The 24,403-nt window shown below is 53.1% G+C and overlaps 1 protein-coding gene across 13 annotated transcripts in view; it reads left to right on the top strand.

Moving 5' to 3' along the window:
* KDM2B (lysine demethylase 2B) overlaps positions 1 to 24,403 on the top strand; it is a 156,332-nt gene that overhangs the window by 52,896 nt on the left and 79,033 nt on the right. For all 13 annotated transcript variants that reach the window (XM_063694421.1, XM_063694423.1, XM_031000898.3 and 10 more), the window contains 3 exons: positions 8,401 to 8,516; positions 18,665 to 18,791; positions 22,035 to 22,507. In XM_063694421.1, the coding sequence (XP_063550491.1) occupies positions 8,401 to 8,516; positions 18,665 to 18,791; positions 22,035 to 22,507 (716 nt within the window). The remainder of the gene's footprint in view (positions 1 to 8,400; positions 8,517 to 18,664; positions 18,792 to 22,034; positions 22,508 to 24,403) is intronic.

Below are 24,403 nucleotides of genomic sequence, written 5' to 3'. Positions count from 1 at the left end.
GAGAATTGAATTCTGGCATTTCCCACCTCTGACCTGAGTTTTCATTGCCACGGTGTGACCTTAGGCACCTCTCCTCCTGCCACACTGACCTCACGCCTCCCAGTCCGTGGTTCATGGAGTCTTCAGTTCTCTGAAAGCTCATAGGATGCTGATGGTTTAGGAAGACTTTCATCATAAAGGGATGCTGGATTTTGTCAAATGCTTTTTCTGTGTCTATTCAGATGATCATGTGATTTTTAAATTTTTAATTCTGTTTACGTGGTGGTATCACATTTATCGACATGTGTATATTAAACCATCCCTGGTATGAAACCCACTTGATCATGGAGGGATTATCTTGTTGGTATGCTGTTGGATTTAGTTAGCTAGTATTTTGTTGAGGTTTTTTGCATCTATGTTAATCAGGGATATTGGTCTTTAGTTTTCTTTTTTGTTATGTCCTTTCCTGGTTTGGGTATTAGGATGATACTGGCTTCATAGAATGATTCAGAGAGGATTCTCTCTTTCCCTCTCTTTTGGAATAGTGTCAACAGGGTTGGTACCAAGTCATCTTTGTTTTGTTTTGTTTTTTTGAGACAGAGTTTCACTCTTGTTACCCAAGCTGGAGTGCAGTGGCGCGATCTCAGCTCACTGTAACCTCCGCCTCCCAAGTTCAAACGATTCTCCAGCCTCAGCCTCCCAAGTAGCTGGGATTACAGGCATGTGCCACCACGCCTGGCTAATTTTTGTATTTTTAGTAGAGATGGGGTTTCACCATGTTGCCCAGGCTGGTCTCAAACTCCTGACCTCAGGTGATCTGCCTGCCTTGCCAAGTCATCTTTGAATGTCTGATAGAATTCAGCTATGTATCCAAGGAAGACCTTATTTATTTATTTATTTATTTATTTATTTATTTATTTATTATTTTTTCATTTTTTTGAGACAGAGTCTCACCCTGTTGCCTAGGCTGGAGTGCACTGGGCACCATCTAGACTCACTGCAACCTCCACCTCCCAAGTTTAAGCAATTCTCATGCCTCAGCCTCCTGAGTAGCTGGGATTACAAGCGTACGCTACCGGGCCCGGCTAACTTTTGTGTTTTTAGTGAAGATGGGGTTTTTCCATGTTGATCAACCTGGTCTCAAATTCCTGGCCTCAAGTGATCCTGCTGCCTCAGCCTCCCAAAGTGCTGGGATTACAGGCATAAGCCATAGTGCCCGGCTGCCAAGGAAGATTTTAAGTGGTGCTTTTCTTCAGGCTTTATTCCTAGGTAACCTAGGAGAGCTGCCTGGAAGAGGAAGACCGTTGAAGGTGACTGAGGAGTAGAATGACCTGGAGAAAGGGGTTTGAGCTTGCCCTGCCTAGCTGGCTATACCTTGATGAGGCAGGAGGTGAGAATACAGCGTCAGGGTCAGGACATCAAGGCCACAGTCAGGACATCAAGGCCACAGTAAACAGTGCTTAGGGGTCACCAGGTGTTAGCCTTATAATTATCAGTAAGGAAAGCTGGAGGTGGAAGTCACCCCCGGGGAATAGGAGGTTGGAAACTTTAAGTACCTGGGGTGAACCAGGTGATGTCTTTTTCCTCCAACTCACCCTGGCCTATGGGAGCATCCTGGCCACATTTGCAGGCTCGGCCTCCCCACTCTGGCTGTGCCAGCCTAGGTGAGCTGTAGTTAACAGTTATAAGCAATGAACATTTACAAATTTTATTTTATTTTATTGAGTCAGGGTCTTACTTTGTTGCCCAGGCTGGAGAGTAGCATGGCTTGATCCAGTGAACATTTTATGTACATTATGTATCTTCTCTGCAAGCATTTATGGAAAAATGTAATATTCCCCACTTTTTTTTTTTTTTTTTTTGAGACGGAGTCTCCCTCTGTCACCCAGTCTGGAGTGCAGTGGCGCGATCTCAGCTCACTGCAAGCTCTGCTTCCTGGGTTCACGCCATTCTCCTGCTTCAGCCTCCTGAGTAGCTGGGACTACAGGCGCCTGCCACCACGCCCGGCTTAACTTTTTTTGTATTTTTAGTAGAGGCGGGGTTTCACTGTGTTAGCCAGGATGGTTTCAATCTCCTGACCTCGTGATCCACCCGCCTCGGCCTCCCAAAGTGCTGGGATTACAGGTGTGAGCCACCGTGCCCGACCTCCCACCTTTTTTTAAAAAAAATTTTTTTAGGCTGGGCACAGTGGCTCACGCCTGTAATCCCAGCACTTTGGGAGGCCAAGGCGGGCAGATCAGGAGATTGAGACCATCCTGGCTAACATGGTGAAACCCCGTCTCTACTAAAAATATATATATAAAAAAAATTATCTGGGCGTGTTGGCGGGTGCCTACGTAGTACCAGCTACTCGGGAGGCTGAGGCCGGAGGATGGCGTGAACCCGGGAGGCAGAGCTTGCAGTGAGAGGAGATCAGGTCACTGCACTCCAGCCTGGGCGACAGAGCGAGACTCCGTCTCAAAAAAAAAAAAGAAATTTATTTAATTTTTCAGACAGAGTGTTGCTCTTGTTGCCAAGGCTGGAGTGCAATGGCATGATCTCGGCTCACTGCAACCTCCGCCTCCTGGGTTCAAGTGATTCTCCTGCCTCAGCCTCCTGAGTAGCTGGGATTACAAGTGTGCACCACCACGCCCAGCTAATTTTTGTAGTTTTAGTAGAGACGTGGTTTTACCATGTTGCCCAGGCTGGTCTTGAACTCCTGACCTCAGGTGATCGGCCCGCCTCGGCCTCCCCAAGTGCTGGGATTACAGGTGTGAGCCACTGTGCCCGGCTAAAAAAAAATTTTAAATTTTGTTTTAGAGACATGGTCTTGCTCTTGTGCCTAGACTGGAGTGCAATGTTGTGATCACAGCTCATTGCAGTGTTGTCTTGACCTCCTGGGCTTAAACAATCGTCCTATCACAGCCTCTAGGGTAGCTGGGACTACAGGCATGTGACACCATTTTTTTTTAAACAAATAAAGACAATACCTAAGGCCCAAGATCTCACAGTGACCAGGTCCGAGCAAGAACCCAGGTGCGCCTACTTTGAAAACACATATTCCTAAATATACCTACTTTGAACTCCAGTAGCTTAGGAGTCAGGAGACTTGGGATCTGGTCCTCCTTCTTGACTCTTGACTATGTGAGAACTATTTGCTCATTTAACAAACTTTCTTTTTTTTTCCCCCTGAGGCAGAGTCTTGCTCTGTCACCCAGGCTGGAGGGCAATGGCGCAATATTGGCTCACTGCAACTTCTACCTCCTGGGTTCAAGTGATTCTCCTGCCTCAGCCTCCTGAGTAGCTGGGATTACAGGCGTGTGCCACCACACCCAGCTAATTTTTGCTATTTTTAGTAGAGACGGGGTTTCATCATGTTGGCCAGGCTGGTTTCAAACTCCTGACTTCAAGTGATCCGCCTGCCTTGGCCTCCCAAAGTGCTGGGATTACAGGGGTGAGCTACCAGTCTCGGCTTCATTTAACAAATTTTCTTAAGGGCCCACTTGGTGCCAGATGATGTGGGGGGCCTTGGAGGGGACATAAGACAGATCCCCTCCCTCCTGAGAGCAGCTTTTCCAGCCAGGTGGCATCCAGGGTGGCAGAGGCCAGTATGGGGACCTTATTTGTCATCTAAGTGGGGATGGCAGTGCCTGGGGAAGACCCAGGGATCTGTGACTTGGGCTGGCCTAAAGTTATTTCCCATCCTTGCATTCTAGAAAGAACCACTGAAGACGCAAATATCATGGTAGCCCCAGGTATTTCTTACACTCCAGCAAGTCTGAGAAGAAATTCCTTAATGGTGTCACGTGGTTGGGCCTCAGACGATCCATCTATCAAATGGGTCTAAAGCAGGGAAGGGGACTGGATGGGTTGGGGCCGTGGGAAACTGGGCAGTACCTGCTCAGCCAGTCCAGCTAGGGCCAGGTGGGAATCCAGACCTTCCTATTTTTCTAGGTGGAAGGCAGCATTTCAGATTGTCACATGGAATGTACTGGCGTGGCACGGTGGCTCACGCCTGTAATCCCAGCACTTAGCACTTTGGGAGGCTGAGGTGGGCGGATCACCTGAGGCTGGGAGTTAGAGACCGGCTTGGCCAACATGGTAAAACCTCGTCTCTAGTAAAAATTTGTGTGCCTGCGATTCCAGCTACTCAGGAGGCTGAGGCAGGAGAATGGCTTGAACCTGGGAGGTGGAGGTTGCAGTGAGCCGAGATGGCACTACTGCACTCCAGCCTGGGTGACACAGTAAGGCTCTGTCTCAAAAAAACAAAAACCCAACAAAACAACAACAAAAGAAATATCCCCATTTTTAAACACGGGGTGGTGTGAAGTAATTGGCCCCTGGTCCCAACTATGAGGTCCTTGAAGGGAGAGTATCCTTACTTCATGTCAGTAGCCACAGGTTCGTTCCTGATCCTGGCCCGGCGCAGGGAGTTCACTGATGTCGGTGAAAGAAGCCAGGGTCCGGTTGGGTTGTGGGCGTCTGTGAGGCGTCCCTTGCCCAGTTCTGAGACCTCTAGGTTTATTCCTGCTAAAGCCACAGAGGTGGAGGCAGATGTGGGTGGGGCCTTTGGATTCCGAGTCCTGAGCAGACGCTCAGGTTGTGGGTGAGCCCCACCTTCCCCCGCTGCCCTTCTTGGGCCCCCTCAGGTCCCAGAGAATGTGCTGCTTTGTGGATCACTGGCTTCCCATCTATGACTGCATCTGTCCCTGGTCGCTTGGCCTGAATAGCCTCTGTTTATTGCCTTCATATTGTCGATGACTCTGGCTGGAAGCAGGAGGCAGATGCCAGCGTTCCCAGCCCAGGCAGCAGCCTGGGAACACCGGCTCTCATGCTTCCTGGGCTGTCAAGAGGCCATCGGAGGCGGGGTATGGATGGGGCCCACAAACGCTGTTATTTCCACACCTCCTTCTTCCTGAGGGAGGCGTGTGGATAATGAAGCAGATGTGAGCAGAGCTGGGGGAGGGACGCAGTGGCGGCTAATCCAGGGGTGGCTGCCTGACCCACCCTTGAGGCCCTGGCTGCGAAGGGGAGTGGGTAAAAGCTTCTAGAATCCCTCGAGTGTCTGGGTGTGCAGATCCCCTGCCCCCTCCTCGCAGCAGCAGCTCTCCTCTGTGTTCCTCTTTCCTCACGTGTCAGGGCAACAGATGTAAGTCAGGTGCATTGGCCTCTGCACCTGCCAGGAGAACAGGGAGAGTCCAGGGCTGGGAAAGACGTATGCATGTGGGCACCATCCTCTACCAGAGCCCTCGTGATCGACAGAGACGACCACAGATACCAATGCCAATTGCTTATATGGATTCAGGACTTGCTCACCAAGTTCCCCAGAAGGGAGGGGAGTGGAGGGGACAGGATGGAACCCCAGCCCCTGGACTTGGGCTTTCTGCAGGGAGGGAGGTAGGCTTGTGGGGCCATATGAGATGCACCTGCCTGTGCATCACATGACCCGGTGGTCCCGGGTCCCAATCTTAGGAAATGTTGCTAGGATAACGGGGATGGCGACAATAACAGCATTCAATAGCATGGTTCCACTTGGTGGAAACATGGAAATGTTGAGTTCAGCCTGCAGGCAGCAGAGGCAGGAGACTGAAGCAGATGTGGAGACAGAGGCTCTTTCAGGGCGGCAGCCATGCTTCTGTGCAGAGGAAGGTGAAGGTCGTGGGGTGGGAAGCTGGGGAGCTCGACGGCCGCTTGCAACCGCACAGAGCAGCTGTCTTTCATGGCTCACACCAGAGACCCGGGGAGCCAGGCACAGAACGAGGTTGCCTAAAGCAAAGCCCTCGTGCCTGTACCCGGCAGCACTGGGCTTCTGGTGATGAGCTTTCTCTTGCTCTCCCCTGAGGATGGCCAGCTCTGTTCCACGCATTGCCCTGGTGGGAAGGGCCAGCGGCTGAGTGTCCACTGCGGATGCCAGCGGTGGCCTCGCAGTCTGTGCTGTCTTCCAGGCAGGAGCGTTGCTCCCAGCAGCGGTGACCACCCATGACTCAGGGCTGGCCTGTTTCATTGGGGGACAGAGACTGGAACCGCTCGGGCTTGGGGGGCAGAGGCAGTCGCTGTAATTTTCCTCAGAGCAAAAGAATAAAGTGCATGGCTGGGAGAGGAGGGGACAGCGGCCTCCATGGCCAGGCCCTTCAAGGTGCAGGGTCTTGGGGCACCGCCACCCTTCCCTCTGCTGCACCCTTCCCCCAGCCGACCCTCCTCTGTCCTTCACTGTGAGTTGCTCTGCCTCTGTCCGCCCTTGTCCTTATTTCTCTGTGCGTTTCTCCTTTTGCCTCCCCTCTGTATTTCCCAGCCTGTCCCCCGGGACTTGCAGTCCTGCGCAGAACCTTTGATGCAGCGGCAGCTGTGCAGCGTGCTGGCTAAAAACGGAGCCGCTGTCGCTTGCCAGCTGTGACTCGTTCAGCAAGTGGCTTCCCCCTTTGTGCCCTCAGTTTCAGCATCTGTGAATTGGGGTTGATTCTCCTCCTGCCCATCCCCTAGCCCCACGCTGTGTGACCCGGCAGCCAGGAGCCACACACATGTCACCTGAGCACTTGCAGTATGGCCACTGTGAATTGCAATGCAGTAGCTGTGTGTCCCAGTGAATGAGGGGCTTTCTCCCAGCCTTCATGGACCACGTGGAGCCTGACTTCCCGGGCTCAAAATCCTGATAGGTGACTTCATTTTTCTGTGCCTCACTTGCCTCATCGGTAATTTTTGTTGTTGTTTTTGGCTCTGTCTCCCAGGCTGGAGTGCAGTGGCGCGATCTTGGCTCACTGCAACCTCCACCTCCCGGGTTCAAGCAATTCTCATGCCTCCGCCTCCCAAGTAGCTGGGACTACAGGCATGTGCCACCAAGCCTGGCTAATTTTTGTATTTTTAGTGGAGACGGTGTTTCACCATATTGGCCAGGCTGGTCTCAAACTGCTGACTTTAGGTGATCCTCCCGCCTCGGTCTTCCAAAGTGCTGGGATTATAGGCATGAGCCACCGTGCCTGGCCCTCATCTGTAAATTGAGGTTGAATATAGTATATACTTTTTTTTTTTTTTGAGACAGAGTTTCACTCTTGTTGCCCAGGCTGGAGTGCAATAGTGCGATCTCGGCTCACTGCAACCTCACCTCCCGGGTTCAAGTGATTCCCCTGCCTCAGCCTCCTGAGTAGCTGGGATTACGGGCATGCACAAACACGCCTGGCTAATTTTGTATTTTTAATAGAGACGGGGTTTCTCCATGTTGGTCAGGCTGGTCTCAAACTCCCGACCTCAGGTGATCCGCCCACCTTGGCCTCCCAAAGTGCTGGGATTACAGGCATGAGCCACCATGCCCAGCCATGAATATAGTATATACTTTTTAGGGATTTCATGAGAATTAATGAGTTAAGGCCTGGAAAGCCCTTAGACCACTGTGCCTGGCACAAGGTGGGCCCTCTATTATCATTTTTTCTTTTTTTTTCTTTTTGAGATGGTCATCTCTGTTACCCAGGCTGGAGTGCAGGGGTGTGATCACAGTTCACTGAAGCCTCAACCTCTGGAGCTCAAGTGATCCTCCCACCTCAGCCTCCTGAGTAGCTGGGACCGCAGGTGTGCACCACCATGCCCTGCTATTTATTTAATTTTTTTTAGAGATGAGGTATTACTATATTGTCCGGGCTGATCTCAAACTCCTGAGCTCAAGTGATCTTCCCGCCTCAGCCTCCCAAAGTGCTGGGATCACAGAGGTGCACCACTACACCTGGCCCTGCCTCTGTTTCCCTTGTGATGGTGACTGTGTCTGGCTCCAGGCTAGGAGCTTGGAGAGATGAAAAACTGCGGCTCCCAGCTGTGAGAAGCTGCAGGAGAGACTTACCAGCAGCCTGTGGGGCAGAGTGGAGGGCAGAGCTGAGGGGGGCATGCAGGCGTTGTGTGACCAAGGAAACCACATGGAAAGGGGCCTGGGTGGAGTTTGATGACAAGAAGATGGACTTGGGCGGAGGAAAGTGCTTGGGTCCTGCAGCTCTGGCAAGACGTCACTCCTGCGTCATGGTTCCCAGCCATCCTTTGTGACCCCTCTGGGATGGTGAGGAAAGACTCTGGACACATGTGCCACCTGGGAGGGGAGGCGAGGCTCCGTGGCCCGCGTGGAGGTGGGGAAAGGGCCTGCCTCTCTGCTGGCCATTGCAGCCAGGTCCCCAGAGGAAGCTTTTGTCATCATGGTCCTCAAGAAGTGGGGGCTGATCTGCAGCTTCCCAGCTCCTGACTTGAGCCAGACAGTGGCTGCTCGAGGCTGCAAGTCTGAGTCCTCTCGGCGGCTCAGGCCTGGGCGTTCTGCAGCAGGCATTGCTGGGCACCACTGCCCCAGGCCCTGGCTGCTCTTCTCCACTCCCTGCACCCTCCTGCACGCTCGCTCTCCCTCCCTGCAGCCTTGTGAGGTGTGGGAGCCCACAGGGGCAGCGGCTCATCCTCTCCTTGCCCTTCCCACCCCAGGTTGGATCCATGCCGTCTACACCCCTGTAGACTCTTTGGTGTTCGGCGGAAACATCCTGCACAGCTTTAACGTGCCCATGCAGCTGCGGATCTACGAGATCGAGGACAGGACGCGGGTAAGGAGGTTCCCTTCTCTCCTCACGTGCGCGCCCGGCCCCTGAGCTCTGCCGGTGCTCGGTGTGTGGGACAGGTCATGCTGAAGTCCTCCACAGTTCCCCTCTCCCTCCCGATTCCTCTCTCAAGCTGGCTTCAGTCCTGGTTCTGCAGGGCGGGGGGCAGGGGAATGCCTGTAGGAGCCACACCCGGAGGCCCTGGAGTTTCTGTTCACCTCCAGGTTGGGGGCAGCCAAAACCCCCTTGTGGAAGAGGAAGTGTCTCTGAGAAAGCACCGTGAGATTTCAGGGACCCTGCCTCTTCCTCCTTCTCACGTGGAGAAAGTGGTGTGAGGGATTAGGGGGATTTGGTCGCTGTTGTTTGGAGGATGGGTGTGGACCTTGGAAGGGCCTGTCCTGGTCTGAAGTCAGGTCTTGGCTATATGTTCTCCCAGGGACCCCAGATCTGACTGGGGAGGAAGCCTGAGGAAGCCAGTGCTTGAGTCCCCCTGGGTACTGTCTCTGAGGTAGTCTCCATGTCTGCTGAGGATGTCTCTAGTTTCCTGGGGCCGAGGCTTTTCTCTGCCCTTGACAGGGACAGTGCTAGTTACCCAGACGTCAAGTTTCCCTCACTCACCCCATGTCCTACGACCATGGGCGGAGGCTTAGGTAACTGATGTGTGTCCTTCGCTCCACAAGTGTCCCCTGAAAAGGACAAGTGGCCTGAACTTGCCATGGCCTTTCTCGTGCTAGGACTTGATCACGTGTCCCCAGGCATGTAAGACAGGTCCCAAACTGGGTCAAAACTGAAGACTTGGGGCCAGGCGCGGTGGCTCATGCCTGTAATCCCAGCACTTTGGGAGGCCGAGGTGGGTGGATCACTTGAGGTCAGGAGTTCGAGACCAGCCAGGCCAACATGATGAAACCGTGTCTTTACCAAAAATACAAAAAAGCTGGGCGTGGTGGTGTACGCCTGTAGTCCCAGCTACTTGGGAGGCTGTGGTGGGAGGGAGGTTTGAGCCCGGGAGGCGGAGGTTGCAGTGAACCGAGATCACGCCACTGCACTCCATCCTGGGCGACAGAGCCCGACTTGTCTCATACTAAAAAACAAACAAACAAACAAAACCCAGAGACTTGGAGCAAAAAAGGCCCATTTCTTGTTCTACTTGTTCCTGTTTTTTCAACACAGCTATTCAAATATTCATTTTCTTTTATTTAAATTGAGATATAATTCATATACCCTAAAATTTACCATTCAAAGTATACAATTCATTGGTTTTAGTATCTTTATAAGATTGTGTCATGATCACTACTAATTCCAGAACATTTTCATCACCCCAAAAAGAAACCTTGTACCCACAAGCAGTCACTTCCTGTGTCTCCCCACCTTTCCCCTGGCTAGCCCTAATCTATTTTCTATCTCTGTGGATTTGCCTATTCTGGACATTTGATGTAAATGGAGTCATTCAACATGTGGCCTTTTGTGTCTGGTTTCTTTCATGTAGCATAATGATTTCCAGGTTCATCCACATTGTAGCATGTGCCAGAGCTTCATTCCTTTTCATGGCTGAATAATATTCCATTCTGCAGCCAGACCACACCATTTCTTCTTGGGATTTGCTTCTGAGATGGCTTTTTGCCCCAGTGAGGTGTTGCTCTGCATAGATCTAAGGAGAGGTCTCACAAGGGCACCTGCTCTGTACCAAGCCCCTGTCTCTCCTGGTCTTGTTTTCAGGCCTTGGTTTGCACAGAATCACATACATGAGCAAAGTATTAGCTGCCGCCTTTGTATCTGAACATTGAACAGTCCCAGCATTGCGGGAGCATGTCTGGGGGTTTCCCGGAGACCACCTGGAGTTGTGTTCGTTGGTCAGATGTTGCGAGGCATGTGTACCTCTGCAGATTGACACGTGACGCCTAGATCTGCAGAGACCTGGGTCTGGGCTGGGGCTCCATGGGAGACCATCGTTTTGTGGACTTTTTCCCCTCACCTCTCTGTGGCCCACCATCCCCATCCCACCTGGGGAAGGCCAGCCCCCACCCTGGTCTGGAGGAGCCGCCCCATGCCGTTCAGGAGAAAGGCACTGTTTGGATACAAGCGGTCATCTCACAGTCTGGGTCAATGCTGTCTGGGGCTCCAGCCAACTGTTCTTTGGCCTGTCCTGGAGTACAGGCCAGTTTGTGCACGAGCAGACGTGTGGAATAGAGATGGAGAAATCTAGTGGAAGTCAGGCCCACAACTTTCCAGGCAATTCCTGAAAGCCGGAGTCAGGCTGGGATTTCTAAAGGCTGTGGCAACTTGCTGGACAACCACCCCGTCCCCCTGGGAATTCAATTGTAAACTCAGTGGATTTGGGCCCCATGGTTCCCTTAGGAGCCCAGCTCCCTTCCCCCACCCATGATGATTGGCAGGGTGCTGGCCGGACCCCTGAGCATCACACTGAGCTTACGTGGAATATCACGTCCTCGTTAAGAATGGCAGGTCCCCTCCCCCACCGGGGCCTACTGTCCCTTCCCCTGATTGGGCACCCCATCTGGTTTCACCGAAGCAGGCTGGCAGCGGGGGCTTGGGGCAGACTGGGCTGGGAGCAGCGGCAGGCTGTTTAATCTGCTTTGATTTCTGGTCTTGGGAGAGGGACTTGGCTACGAGGCCCAATTGTTTATGCCTTAGGAGCCAAGGCAGACAAAAGGCACTGGGGAGAGAATTCTGGAACCAGATAAGATGCCAGGGCTCTTTGTCAGCTCACTACAGCTTCATTCTTTACAGCCTTGAGAGCTTTCTTAAGAAGGTTATGGCCATTTAAAAATACTGTTTTATACGCTGGGCATGGTGGCTCACGCCTGTAATCCCAGCACTTTGGGAGGCCAAGGCGGGCGGATGATCTGAGGTCAGGGGTTCAAGACCAGCCTGACCAACATGGTGAAACCCCGTCTCTACTAAAAATACAAAAATTAGCCGAGCATGGTGGTGTGTGCCTGTAATCCCAGCTACTCAGGAGGCTGAGGCAGGAGAATTGCTTGAACCCAGGAGGCAAAGGTTGCAGTGAGCTGAGATCACACCACTGCACTCCAGCCTGGGCAACAAGAGCGAAACTCCATCCGCCCCCCCAAAAAAAGTGTTTTAAGAGTCCTAAAACATGGCTTTGCCTGGAAACCAAATGCAGGAGGTGGGACAGAGGGAACCATCAGTCTCCAAGCTCCATGGTGTGGCTTTGTCTTAGAAAAAGAATTTGCCTGGCCGGGCGCCGGTGGCTCACGCCTGTAATCCCAGCACTTTGGGAGGCCAAGGCGGGCGGATGATCTGAGATCAGGAGTTCGAGACCGGCCTGGCCAACATGGTGAAACCCCATCTCTACTAAAAAAATGCAAAAATTAGCCAGGCGCGGTGGTGCATGCCTGTAGTCCCAGCTAATCGGGAGGTTGAAGCAGGAGAATTGCTTGAACCCAGGAGGCAGAGGTTACAGTGTGCTTAGATTGAGCCACTGCACTCCAGCCTGGGCGACAGAGTGAGACTCCATCTCAAAAAAAAAAAAAAGAAAAGAAAAAGAATTTGCCTTCGTGGCCCAAGGTGGGGACCCCTATCTAAACTAGTGAACCCCAGGTTTCCCTAGGAAGCTGTGTCTTACCCTCACCATTTAAATTTTTCTGGCGAAATGATGGGTGACCCCATCCTGCAATGTCACTGCCCATGAGGTGGCACGAACATATACAGGTGTTTGGGGACTGGTGGATTTCCATTCCCCAACCCTTGTAGATGAAATCTCCCCTTCCCCTCATCCTGAAGCTGTGAAGAGTGATGGAAGAGTGACAGCATTGAGTGGATATGTTGTGCATTTGATACTTAAGACAACATCTCAATCATCACTACATTCTTTTAACTTCAGTTAGGTTGATAGGGAATAGGTATGGTCCAAATGATCATTAAACTGCCATCTCTCTTATATTTATCTTTTATTTATCTTTCCCCCCCTCCCAGTGGCTCTAGTGAAAGCAGCCTTCCCAGAAAAGGTAATGCCGACACGCCCCATTCCCTCACAGCCACTGAATCTATTTGGAAATTGCAAATAATTTACCTTTCCTCTCCCCTTCCCCCTACCATTGGACTTTTTTTTTTCCATTGATTTTTTTTTTTTTTCCAGGAGAAAAACAAATTGTAAGACACTTCCACCCACTCTCACATTTTGACTTTTTCAAGTCCTTGAGACCTGGGAGTTCTAGATACACTCGAGAAACCTTTTGTTGTCATCTCCTGAGGTCACTCAGCTTGAAGATGACTTGGACCTCCGAGGAAGGGCTGAGGCCAGGTGCCGCTGAGTGGGTCCTGAGGTCCTCTGGTAGACGGATGACCTGCAGGCTGGGAGCATTGCATGCCTTGTGACTGCCTTGCCTTTTGTTTTGGACTGACGTTGGTTAACTCAATTTGGTGAGGCTCCGAGTCTGTCAACAAATAATGTTGAGCAACCGTATGTTTAATGTCCCCAGGCATGTGGCTGAAACCTTTTGAAGGCGAAGGGTGGAAGGCGACAACCTGTTTGTAAGTCAATTCTTTGCAAATTTTTGTTTCCCGCAGTCCTCTCTTGGAAAAAAAAAATAATAAATAAATAAAAAATTTGAATTCCTTCATCAGCATTTGTTTTCACCCAGCTGGTTTCCCTTGGGTTCAGCAACAAAGAAGGGAGACTTATCTTTCCCTCCTGAAATGCAGCCCCCTCAATTTTTTTCCCCTAATTTAGAAAGATTCCCAGGTGGTCACGGTGTCCGAGCAGAATGGCTCGGAAGGTGTCAAAAAGATTTGAAAAGTCAAAACCGACTTCAGAGTTTTACCAATCAAGTCTCATGTCAGGAAATGTGGATGAGGTCTGTCCGTCCTCAGCTTGCTTTTTAAGTATTGGTAATTCGTTCCAAAATCTTTTGTCCCTTTCTCTTGAATAGAGGTGGGGCTGAGGTCCCCTAAACCCTTCTTCATAGGAAATCAAGGTTTGCTTCATGCCTAGGAGCCCCTCTTTTTTAAACTCCAGAGGGCACCGATCTAGTGACTATGAGAAAAGATGACTATTCTCCCAGCACTGAAACTGGGGTTCTCAGGAAAGGAGCTGGAGCCAAGGAAACCGCTAGATGATGGTCCCCACTCCGTGCATCCCCCTGGGGGCTGAAGAGCATGTCGTGGCCATGATCCCATTCCAAAGCATTCCATCCATCAGAGGCAGGCAGAGCCCAGCACCCAGTGTGCAGGCGGAGAGAGGAGGCCCAGCAGTGGGAGGAGGCCTCGAGGCCAGGAGCTGAGTGAGAGCCAGGACTCTCAGAGACGCTGGGTTTGGGCCTTTTCCAGACGGGCACTTTGAGAAATGCAGGAAAATGGCATTTTAGGGCAAAAGGAGAACGGAGGTCTGCTTCTAGTTGTCTTTGTCCCAGATGGGGAATGTCACCTGTTTATTGTCAGCAGAGAGCAGGGCAGTGAGGGTGGGCAAGTGTGATTCGGCGAGGGTGGGAGAGTGTGATTAGGGGGTGGCAGAGTGTGGTTGGGGGTGGGGAGTGTGATTAGAGGGGGTGGCGAGTGTGATTAGGAGTTGGGGAGTGTGGTCAGGGGGGTGGGGAGTGTGACTAGAGGGATGGGGAGTGTAATTAGAGGGGGTGGGGAGTGTGATTAGGGGGATGGGGAGTGTGATCAGGGGATGGGGAGTGTGATTGGGGAATGGGGAGTGTGATTGGGGGATGGGGAGTGTGATCGGGGGATGGGGAGTGTGATTGGCGGTGGGGAGTGTGATTAGGGGGATGGGGAGTGTGATTAGGGGGATGGGGAGTGTGATTAGGGGGATGGGGAGTGTGATTGGGGGGTGGCGAGTGTGATTAGGGGGGTGGGGAGTGTGATTGGGGATGGGGAGTGTGATTAGGGGGTGGCGAGTGTGATTGGGGGGTGGGGAGTGTGATTGGGGGATGGGGAGTGTGATCAGGGGGTGGGGAGTGTGATTGGGGGATGGGGAGTGTGATCGGGGGATGGGGAGTGTGATTAGGGGGATGGGGAGTGTGATTAGAGGGGGTGGGGAGTGTGATTAGGGGGATGGGGAGTGATTAGGGGGATGGGCAGTGTGATTAGGGGGTGCGGAGTGTGATTAGGGGGGTGGGGAGTGTGATTAGAGGGGATGGGGAGTGTGATTAGAGGGGGTGGGGAGTGTGATTGGGGTGGGGAGTGTGATTAGGGGGTGGGGAGTGTGATTAGGGGGATGGGGAGTGTGATTAGGGGGATGGACAGTGTGATTAGGGGGTGTGGAGTGTGATTAGGGGGATGGGGAGTGTGATTAGAGGGGGTGGGGAGTGTGATTGGGGTGGGGAGTGTGATTAGAGGGGATGGGGAATGTGATTGGGGTGGGGAGTGTGATTAGGGGGATGGGCAGTGTGATTAGGGGGATGGGGAGTGTGATTGGGGGGTGGCGAGTGTGATTAGGGGGGTGGGGAGTGTGATTGGGGGATGGGGAGTGTGATTAGGGGGATGGGGAGTGTGATTGGGGGGTGGCGAGTGTGATTAGGGGGGTGGGGAGTGTGATTGGGGGATGGGGAGTGATTAGGGGGTGGGAAGTGTGATTGGGGGATGGGGAGTGATTAGGGGGATGGGCAGTGTGATTAGGGGGTGCGGAGTGTGATTAGGGGGGTGGGGAGTGTGATTAGAGGGGATGGGGAGTGTGATTGGGGGTGGGGAGTGTGATTAGAGGGGATGGGGAATGTGATTGGGGTGGGGAGTGTGATTAGGGGGTGGGGAGTGTGATTAGGGGGATGGGGAGTGTGATTAGGGGGATGGACAGTGTGATTAGGGGGTGTGGAGTGTGATTAGGGGGATGGGGAGTGTGATTAGAGGGGGTGGGGAGTGTGATTGGGGTGGGGAGTGTGATTAGAGGGGATGGGGAATGTGATTGGGGTGGGGAGTGTGATTAGGGGGATGGGCAGTGTGATTAGGGGGATGGGGAGTGTGATTGGGGGGTGGCGAGTGTGATTAGGGGGGTGGGGAGTGTGATTGGGGGATGGGGAGTGTGATTAGGGGGTGGGAAGTGTGATTGGGGGATGGGGAGTGTGATTAGGGGGTGGCGAGTGTGATTGGGGGGTGGGGAGTGTGATCGGGGGATGGGGAGTGTGATCGGGGGGTGGGGAGTGTGATTGGGGGATGGGGAGTGTGATCAGGGGATGGGGAGTGTGATTAGGGGATGGGCAGTGTGATTAGGGGGTGCGGAGTGTGATTGGGGGATGGGGAGTGTGATTAGAGGGGGTGGGGAGTGTGATTGGGGTGGGGAGTGTGATTAGAGGGTATGGGGAATGTGATTGGGGTGGGGAGTGTGATTAGGGGGATGGGCAGTGTGATTGGGGGTGGCGAGTGTGATTAGGGGGGTGGGGAGTGTGATTGGGGGATGGGGAGTGTGATCGGGGGTGGGGAGTGTGATTGGGGGATGGGGAGTGTGATCGGGGGATGGGGCGTGTGATCGGGGGATGGGGAGTGTGATCAGGGGATGGGGAGTGTGATTAGGGGATGGGCAGTGTGATTAGGGGGTGCGGAGTGTGATTAGGGGGATGGGGAGTGTGATTAGAGGGGATGGGGAGTGTGATTAGGGGGTGGGGAGTGTGATTAGGGGATGGGGAGTGTGATTAGGGGGTGGCAAGTGTGATTGGGGGGTGGCGAGTGTGATTAGGGCGGTGGGGAGTGTGATCAGGGGGATGGGGAGTGTGATCAGGGGGTGGGGAGTGTGATTGGCGGATGGGGAGTGTGATCAGGGGATGGGGAGTGTGATCAGGGGATGGGGAGTGTGATTAGAGGGGGGTGGGGAGTGTGATTACAGGGGGTGGGGAGTGTGATTAGAGGGGGTGGGGAGTGTGATTAGAGGGGATGGGGAGTGTGATTAGAGGGGATGGGGAGTGTGATTAGGGGGGTGGGGAGTGTGATTAGAGGGGGATGGGGAGTGTGATTAGAGGGGGATGGGGAGTGTGATTACAGGGGGTGGGGAGTGTGATTAGAGGGGGTGGGGAGTGTGATTAGAGGGGATGGGGAGTGTGATTAGGGGGGTGGGGAGTGTGATTAGAGGGGGTGGGGAGTGTGATTAGGGTGATGGGAGAGTGATTGGAGGTGGGAGTGTGATTGGGGGATGGGGAGTGTGATTAGAGGGGTTGAGAAGTGTGATTAGAGGGGTTGAGAAGTGTGATTAGAGGGAGTGGGGAGTGTGATTAGGGGGATGGGGAGTGTGATTAGAGGGGGTGGGGAGTGTGATTGGGGGATGGGGAGTGTGATTAGGGGAATAGGGAGTGTGATTGAGGGGTTGGGGAGTGTGATTGGGGTGGGGAGTGTGATTAGAGGGGTTGGGGTGTGTGACGGGGTGGGGAGTGTGATTGGGGGGTGGGGAGTGTGATTAGAGGGGGTGGGGAATGTGATTAGGGGATGGGAGAGTGATTGGAGGTGGAAGTGTGATTAGGGGGTTGGGAGTGTGATTAGGGGGTTGGGAGTGTGATTAGGGGGTTGGGGTGTGTGATGGGGGTGGGGAGTGTGATTAGGGGATGGGGAATGTGATTAGAGGGGTTGGGGTGTGTGACAGGGGGTGGGGAGTGTGATTGGGGGGTGGGGAGTGTGATTGGGGGATGGGGAGTGTGATTAGGGGATGGGGAGTGTGATTAGAGGGGTTGGGGAGTGTGATTAGAGGGGATGGGGAATGTGATTAGAGGGGATGGGGAGTGTGATGGGGATTGGAGAGTGTGATTGGCGGGTGGGGAGTGTGAATAGGAGGGTGGAGAGTGTGAATAGGAGGGTGGGGAGTGTGATGGGGGTTAGGAGAGTGTGAATGGGGGGATGGGTGAGTGCGATTAGGGGAGTGAAGATATTAGGGGCAGGGGAGTGTGATTAGAAGGTTGGAGAATGTAATTGTTCACCATCCAACTCCCTGAGTTCGCATAGGATCAGGGAGGGGAGGAGGGCTCTCTCGTCCCCGCAGACACCCTCTTAGCAAGAGAGCCAGGGAGCAAGGTGTGAGTGTGGGCGTGTGAGACCATCGTGTGGCCTCTGCAGGAGAGGCCCCGTGTGGGTGTCGGGGGGGGGACTTCTTTCCATCCTTGTGTTGGGTCCATCAGTGGCGTTGTTTCCTTCCCATCTTTCGGTGACATCTCATCTGTACAGACCCTGAACTGCCCCCCGTGGAATCTCCCGGGGCTCAGGCCTTTTGACAGTTCTAGTACACAAAGCTGTCTCCACCTTTACTTCCTCTTCTATGATAAACAGCTAACCAGCAACATGGCAAACCCCATCTCTACAAAAAATACAAAAAAACCCAGCCAGGCGTGGTGGTGCGCGCGCCAGTAGTCCCAGCTACTCACAGGGCTGAGGCAGGAGGGTCGCTTGAGCCCAGGAGGTCGAGGCTGAGTGAGCTATGATCGTGCCACTGCACTCCAGCCTGGGTGACAGAGGTGGGACAAAAGGGATCTCCTGCTCCAGACCCGAGATGTGTCTCCCTCAGCTCAGCATCACGCTGGTCTCAGGTCATACCTGGGACCTCTGTCAGAGGGAGCCCTTGTGGCCTTGCAGGCTGGGCAGTGCCAGACGGGTGTGGGGAGGAGCAGGAGATGGACCCCTTCAAGGCCCCACCCCTGGAGGTAGGCGAGGCCACACCCCCTCACTCTTATTGGTCCGCTGGCCTGGCCTCCCTCCCAACAAACAGGAGGAGGCTCCATAACCTGTCTGCAAATGGATAAGGCTTGGAAGTTGATTTCTGGTTTTCAAGCAGGAGGGAGGAACAGCAGAATCTGTGCAGGAATTTTCAGAAACAAGGAGGAACCTATGTCTGTTGTAGCTAGAATCAGGCAGCGGCTCCCACCTGCAGGTGCCCACACTCTCTGCAGGCAGGTCAGGGGAGAATTCTGGTTTTCTGCATCTCACGGGAGCACCAAGTGGCCCCCATCCAACCTCTGGGGCGTGCAGCTCAGGGACCTTTGAGATGAGGCGCTCATGCGGGCCTCGTCCTCCGCCTCATTTGTGCATGCTGTCGGCATCTCCCTTCCAGCACCCCACCATTTCTCCCCCGACCATCCATGCTCTCGCTAAGATGATGACAGTGACCCTCACCTGCAGGGAGCCTGCCCCACAGTTCTCTCCCTCCTTCCCCCTTCGCCCTCTGGAAACTGACCTCTGCCTGCCTGCGTCTTTGCTTTCAGGTGCAGCCCAAATTCCGTTACCCCTTCTACTATGAGATGTGCTGGTATGTCCTGGAGAGATACGTGTACTGTGTGACCCAGCGCTCCCACCTCACTCAGGAATACCAGAGGGAGTCGATGCTTATTGGTGAGTGAACCGGAGGGAGCCTGCGGCCTCGGCTGCACAGCTGGGGCAGAAATCATTTTCTCAGTGGGGCCTGGAGACACTCCCTGCGTTTTGGGGATTCGTTGAATCAGTGTATTGGGCAGAATCCTAGGAACCCCTCAGGGGAAGCCATTCTTGCCAGTTTCCCACCTGGAATACAGAGTCCAAGAAAATGAATTCGGATCCCCAAAAGAGTCACGTGTGTGGCCTCCAGCCCATGGCTGTGTAGATGCAGGTTGGGGCCGCCCCGGGCTTGGCTGCTAAAACGGGATCACCCCACAGAGCAGAGAATCCTCGTTCTTTTGGCTCTTCCGTGGACACCAGCTGATTTTTCCTCCTGCACTGGAGGTTGGGTTTTTATCTGTGTAAGACCAGTCCTGTGAGATGCAGCCAGTCTCTGAAAACCCAAGGCTGTCTTTGAGGCAGCAGGAGGGGTGACCAGGGCAGGTGGTGCGGGCCTGGAGGAGCAGGAGAGAGTGTTTGGAGCCGCTGCAGCGCCCAGCCCTGCTGCCAGTACTTAAAGGGACATCATCCCCCCCGAACACGGCTCTGCCCTTGAAACTTGACTCACAGACGCCCGCCCTGAAGTTGCATCTGGCTGTGACTGCAAGCCCCGACCAGCAATCTAGAGGAGGAACGTGATTCCTCTCGGCTGTGTCTGAGCTGTTGTGGTGCAGGGGTTTTCCTGGGTGATGTAGAGTCTGCAGCATCTCAGACACTGCATCTTTTTTTTTTTTAACCAGGGGATAGAAAGATGAGACTGGTCTGTCTCCTTGAGGGTCTGCACAATTTTTCCTGCAGCCTCTAGGATTTTTATATTCTTTTTTTTTATTTCCCCTTTACAGTAAGCCTCTTCCATCCCTTCCCTTATGCCCCATCCTTAATGACGTTCAGCGGTTCCAGGCTGGGCGTATGATGGGGAACCAGTGTTTCTGCTGGGGCCTTCACTGGGAAGTCTTTTCCTGTGAGGTCTGTCGCGAGCCTCATTCCTGCCTGATGATGTGATATTCGGGGGGTTGGAAAGTCCCGAAACCCTACAACCTGCCCTTCTGGAGCTCCCAGCCTGGTAGGAGAGAAGGGAAATGATCCTGAAATAGCGTGAGAGCCGCTATGATCACAGTAACTCCACGATCCCCCGGGGACAGAGGCTGGGGAGAGTGAGAGGCTTTCTGAGTGTCTGCAGTCCCCAGGCCAGAAAGCCGAGGGTTGGTTCTCTCACTTGGACATTTAGGGCAGAAGAAGAATATTCCATTCGCAGGCACAGGAGGAAATCTCGAGGTGGTGCTTGGGTAATCAGTACCCACATCTTCCTTACGTTTTCCTGCCACTGTTTTCCCTCTGGCTCTCCCAGTCCATCTGCCAATGAGAAGGGGCAACGTGAGGGAGACACCCCCTCCATCCAGAGCTGCTGTGTGCCAGTGCCTATGCCCAGGGATACCTGTGTACTCCGCACCACGGCCTTCTGAGGGTGTTTCCTTTGCCTTATATTTTTTAAGCAGCCCTATTAGGATATAGTTCCCGTATCACACAATTCACCATTTAGGGTGTAGAATCCAGTGGTTTTTAGTCTATTCACAGATACATGCAGCCACTGCTGCAGTCAATTTCACATTTTTGTCACCGCAAAAAGAAACCCGGGGCCAGGCACAGTGGCTCATGCCTGTAATCCTAGCACCACCGGGCGCGATGGCTCACGCCTGTAATCCCAGCATTTTGGGAGGCTGAGGCGTGTGGATCACTTGAGGTCAGGAGTTCGAGATCAGCCTGGCCAACATGGTGACACCTTGTCTCTACTAAAAATATGAAATTAGTCCAGTGTGGTGGCACATGCCTGTAATCTCAGGTACTCGGGAGGCTGAGGCAGGAGACTCGCTTGAACCTGGGAGGCGGAGGTTGCGGTGTGCCGAGATCGCGCCATTGCACTCCAGTCTGGCCAACAAAGTGAGACTCTGTCTCAAAAAAAACAAAAAAAAAACAAAAAAAAAAACATTCCTAGCATTTTGGGAGGCCGAGGCGGGTGGATCCCTGAGGTTAGGAGTTCGAGACCAACCTGACCAACAAGGTAAAACCCTGTCTCTACTAAAAAACACAAAAATTAGCTGGGTGTGGTGGTGCACCTGTAATCTCAGCTACTCGGGAGGCTGAGGCAGGAGAATCCGTTGAACCCAGGAGATGGAGGTTGCAGTGAGCTGAGATGACTCCAATGCACTCCAGCCTAGGCGACAGAGCGAGACTCTGTCTCAAAAAAAAAAAAAAGAGAAAAGAGAAAAGAAAAGAAAGAAACTCATACCCTTCAGCTGTTGTCTCATCTCCCCACCCTGCCCTTTCCCCAGCCCTAGGCAACTACTCATCTACTTTCTGTCCCTATAGATGTCCCCTGCCTGGGACATGTCACTGAGTTGAATCATATAATAGATGCTCTCTTAGACTTATTTTTATTTTATTTTAGTATTATTATTATTATTATTATTTGAGACAGGGCCTTGCTCTGTTGCCCAGGTTGGAGTGCAGTGGTGCATTCATGGCTCACTGCAGCCTCCACCTCCCAGGCTCAAGTGATCCTCTCATCTCAGCCTCCCAAGTAGCTGGGACTACAGGTGCACATCATCACACCCAGCTAATTTGTGTATTTTTTGTAGAGATGGGGTTTCACTGTGTTTCTCAGTCTGGTCTCAAACTCCTGGGCTCAAGCAATCCACTCGCCTAGGCCCCTCAAAGTGTAGGGATTATAGGCGTGAGCCACTGCACCCAGCCTTGACTTATTTTTAGACATTAAAAAGTAAAGTGCCAGATACCAGCCTGGGCAGTATAACGAGACCTCATCTCTACAAAAAAAGCTTAAAAAAAAAACTAGCTGAGTGTGGTGGGCGCACCAGCAGGAGGATCACTTGAACCCGGGAGGCGGAGGTTGCAGCGAGCTGAGATTGTGCCACTACAGTCCAGCCTCGGCAACTGAGCAAGACTGTCTTTATATAAATAAATAAAGTGCCAGTGTTCAGAGAGCCGGGGCAACCCATGTGGGTGCACACAGCCAGGAAGCAGCAGGGTGGGGATCTGAACCTGTGTCCCCCACGGCCTTTCCAGAGGCTGGAGGCACTGCCCATTAGGATTGTTAGAGAAGCTGGATCTCTGGAGTAAAGGGGACTTTTGGTGAGTGGAGGTTCCAAAGACCTTGGCAGGGAGTTAGGTATCATCTCGGTCTTTCTTGTGACCCTGCCCCCACAGATGCCCCGAGGAAGCCCAGCATAGACGGCTTCTCTTCCGATTCCTGGCTGGAGATGGAGGAGGAGGCCTGTGATCAGCAGCCTCAGGAGGAGGAGGAGAAGGACGAGGAGGGCGAGGGCAGGGACAGGGCACCCAAACCGCCCACCGATGGCTCCACTTCACCCACCAGCACGCCCTCTGAGGACCAGGAGGCCCTTGGGAAGAAGCCCAAAGCACCTGCCCTGCGATTCCTCAAAAGGACTTTGTCTAACGAGTCGGAGGAAAGTGTGAAGTCCACCACATTGCCTGTAGACTACCCCAAGACCCCCACCGGCTCTCCCGCCACGGAGGTCTCTGCCAAATGGACCCATCTCACCGAGTTTGAACTGAAGGGCCTGAAAGCTCTGGTGGAGAAACTGGAATCCCTCCCGGAGAACAAGAAGTGTGTCCCCGAAGGCATCGAGGACCCCCAGGCACTCCTGGAGGGTGTGAAGGTGGGCAGGAGTGGCGTCTGGGGCTGGGCGGCCGAGGAGGGCCGGGCAGGTCCCGTTCAGTGTGACAGGTGCAGCTCAGCTCACGATGGCTCTGTGCAGATTGCTCTGAGCATTCGGGTGGGCGCTGCGAGGGGGCTTCTGGGGTCTCAGTCCACAAAAGCCTATGTAGGGTGTCCAAGCAGAGGCCACCATTAAGAGCTGCAGAGGGTGGGCGGGGTGGCTTACACCTGTAATCCTAACACTGGGAGGCTGAGGTGGGCAGATCACTTGAAGTCATGAGTTCAAGACCAGCCTGGCTAACATGGTGAAACCCCGTCTCTACTGAAAAAAAAAAAGGAAAATTAGCCATGCCTGGTGGCGTACGCCTGTAGTCCCAGCTACTTGGGAGGCTGAGGCAGAAGAATTGCTCGAACCTGGGAGGTGGAGGTTGCAGTGAGCTGAGATCGCACCACTGCACTCCAGCCTGGGCAACAGAGCGAGACTCTGTCTCAAAAAAACAAAAAAGCTGTAGAGGACCCCCTTTTGGAACCTCACTCTGTGGCTGACGAGTTTTCTTCTCAGCACTTATTGGAAACCTGAGTCCCCACCAGCAGGTATGACATGTGCAGCAGTTGCTGTCACTGGCCTTGAGAGACGAACCCCTCCAGCCTTGTCAGGAAGCCTCGCTGTCCTGGGCCAGCATGTTGGAGCACGAATCAGTTTCACATGAGCAAGTTGTACATCCCCACAGTCCTTGACACGGCCAGCTGATGCGGGCACTATGTAGCTGCGTGCAGTTTGGAAGTCTTCATTATGACATGCATTTAATGGATGAGGAAGTAGGCTCAGAGAGGGTATGGGGCATGCCTGAGGTCACACAGTAAGTGGATGGTGGAGCTGGGATGAGGACCCGGGGGTGACTGCAGAGCTTCTGTGTGTCTACCGCTGTGTGGAACTGCCTCTTGTCTCAGCATTAGTAAGGCTTTTTGGTTGAGGCCTCCGAGGCATCTGGGTGTCCTTCTCCAATGTCTGATGCCCAAGGGAAGCCAGCTAGCTGCCTCCTGGGGTTGGAAACTGAATTTAAGTTTCTTCTTCGGTGGCTGTAAAGTACTCAGGATTGGTAGTTCATTTGTTCATTGCATTTACTTAGGAAACCTTGTGTTGGGCCTGGGATAAAGATACATTAAGATTCACTGGGTGCGGGCCAGGCATGGTGGCTCCGGCCTTAATCCCAGCACTTTGGGAAGCTGAGGCAGATGGATCATTTGAGGCCAGGAGTTTGAGCCCAGCCTGGCCAACATAGGGAGACCCCATCTCTACAAAAAATAAAAAATTTAGCCTGGCATAGTGGCCTGTGCCTGTAGTCCCAGCTACTCTGGAGGCTGAGGAGAGAGGATTGCTTGACCCCAGAAGGTCACTGCTGTAGGGAGCCATGGTCTCGCCACTGCACTCCAGCCTGGGCAACAGAGCAAGACCCTGCCTGAAAAAAAACCCAAAACAACCATACTAATCTGAAGAAGAAATGTTTTTCCATGCTTTTGGAAAGTCTTTTTTACTTTATTTTTTTACCGTTGAGACAGACAGGGTGTTACTCTGTTGCACAGGCTGGAATGCAGTGGTGCGAGCTTGGCTCGCTGCAGCCTCGACCTCCCAGGCTCAAGTGATCCTTCTGCCTCAGCCTCCCAAGTAGCTGGGACTACAGGTGCATGCCACCATGCTCGGCTAATTTTTAATTTTTCTGTAGAGATGGGGTCTCACCACATTGCCCAGGCTGGTCTCAAACTACTGAGCTCAAGCGATCCTCCCACCTCAGCTTCTCAAGGTGCTGGGATTACAGGCATGAGCCACTGTGCCTGGCCTAGCCTATTTTTGCCTTTAAAAGCATCTTTGTGTCTGTGATCTATTTCTGTGTGGTGT

Source organism: Gorilla gorilla, chromosome 10 (genome assembly GCF_029281585.2).
Source record: "Gorilla gorilla gorilla isolate KB3781 chromosome 10, NHGRI_mGorGor1-v2.1_pri, whole genome shotgun sequence".
NCBI classification, from domain to species: Eukaryota; Metazoa; Chordata; class Mammalia; order Primates; family Hominidae; genus Gorilla; species Gorilla gorilla.
Note: the sequence above shows the minus strand (reverse complement) of the source record. Positions and strands in the feature narration are given on the sequence as shown.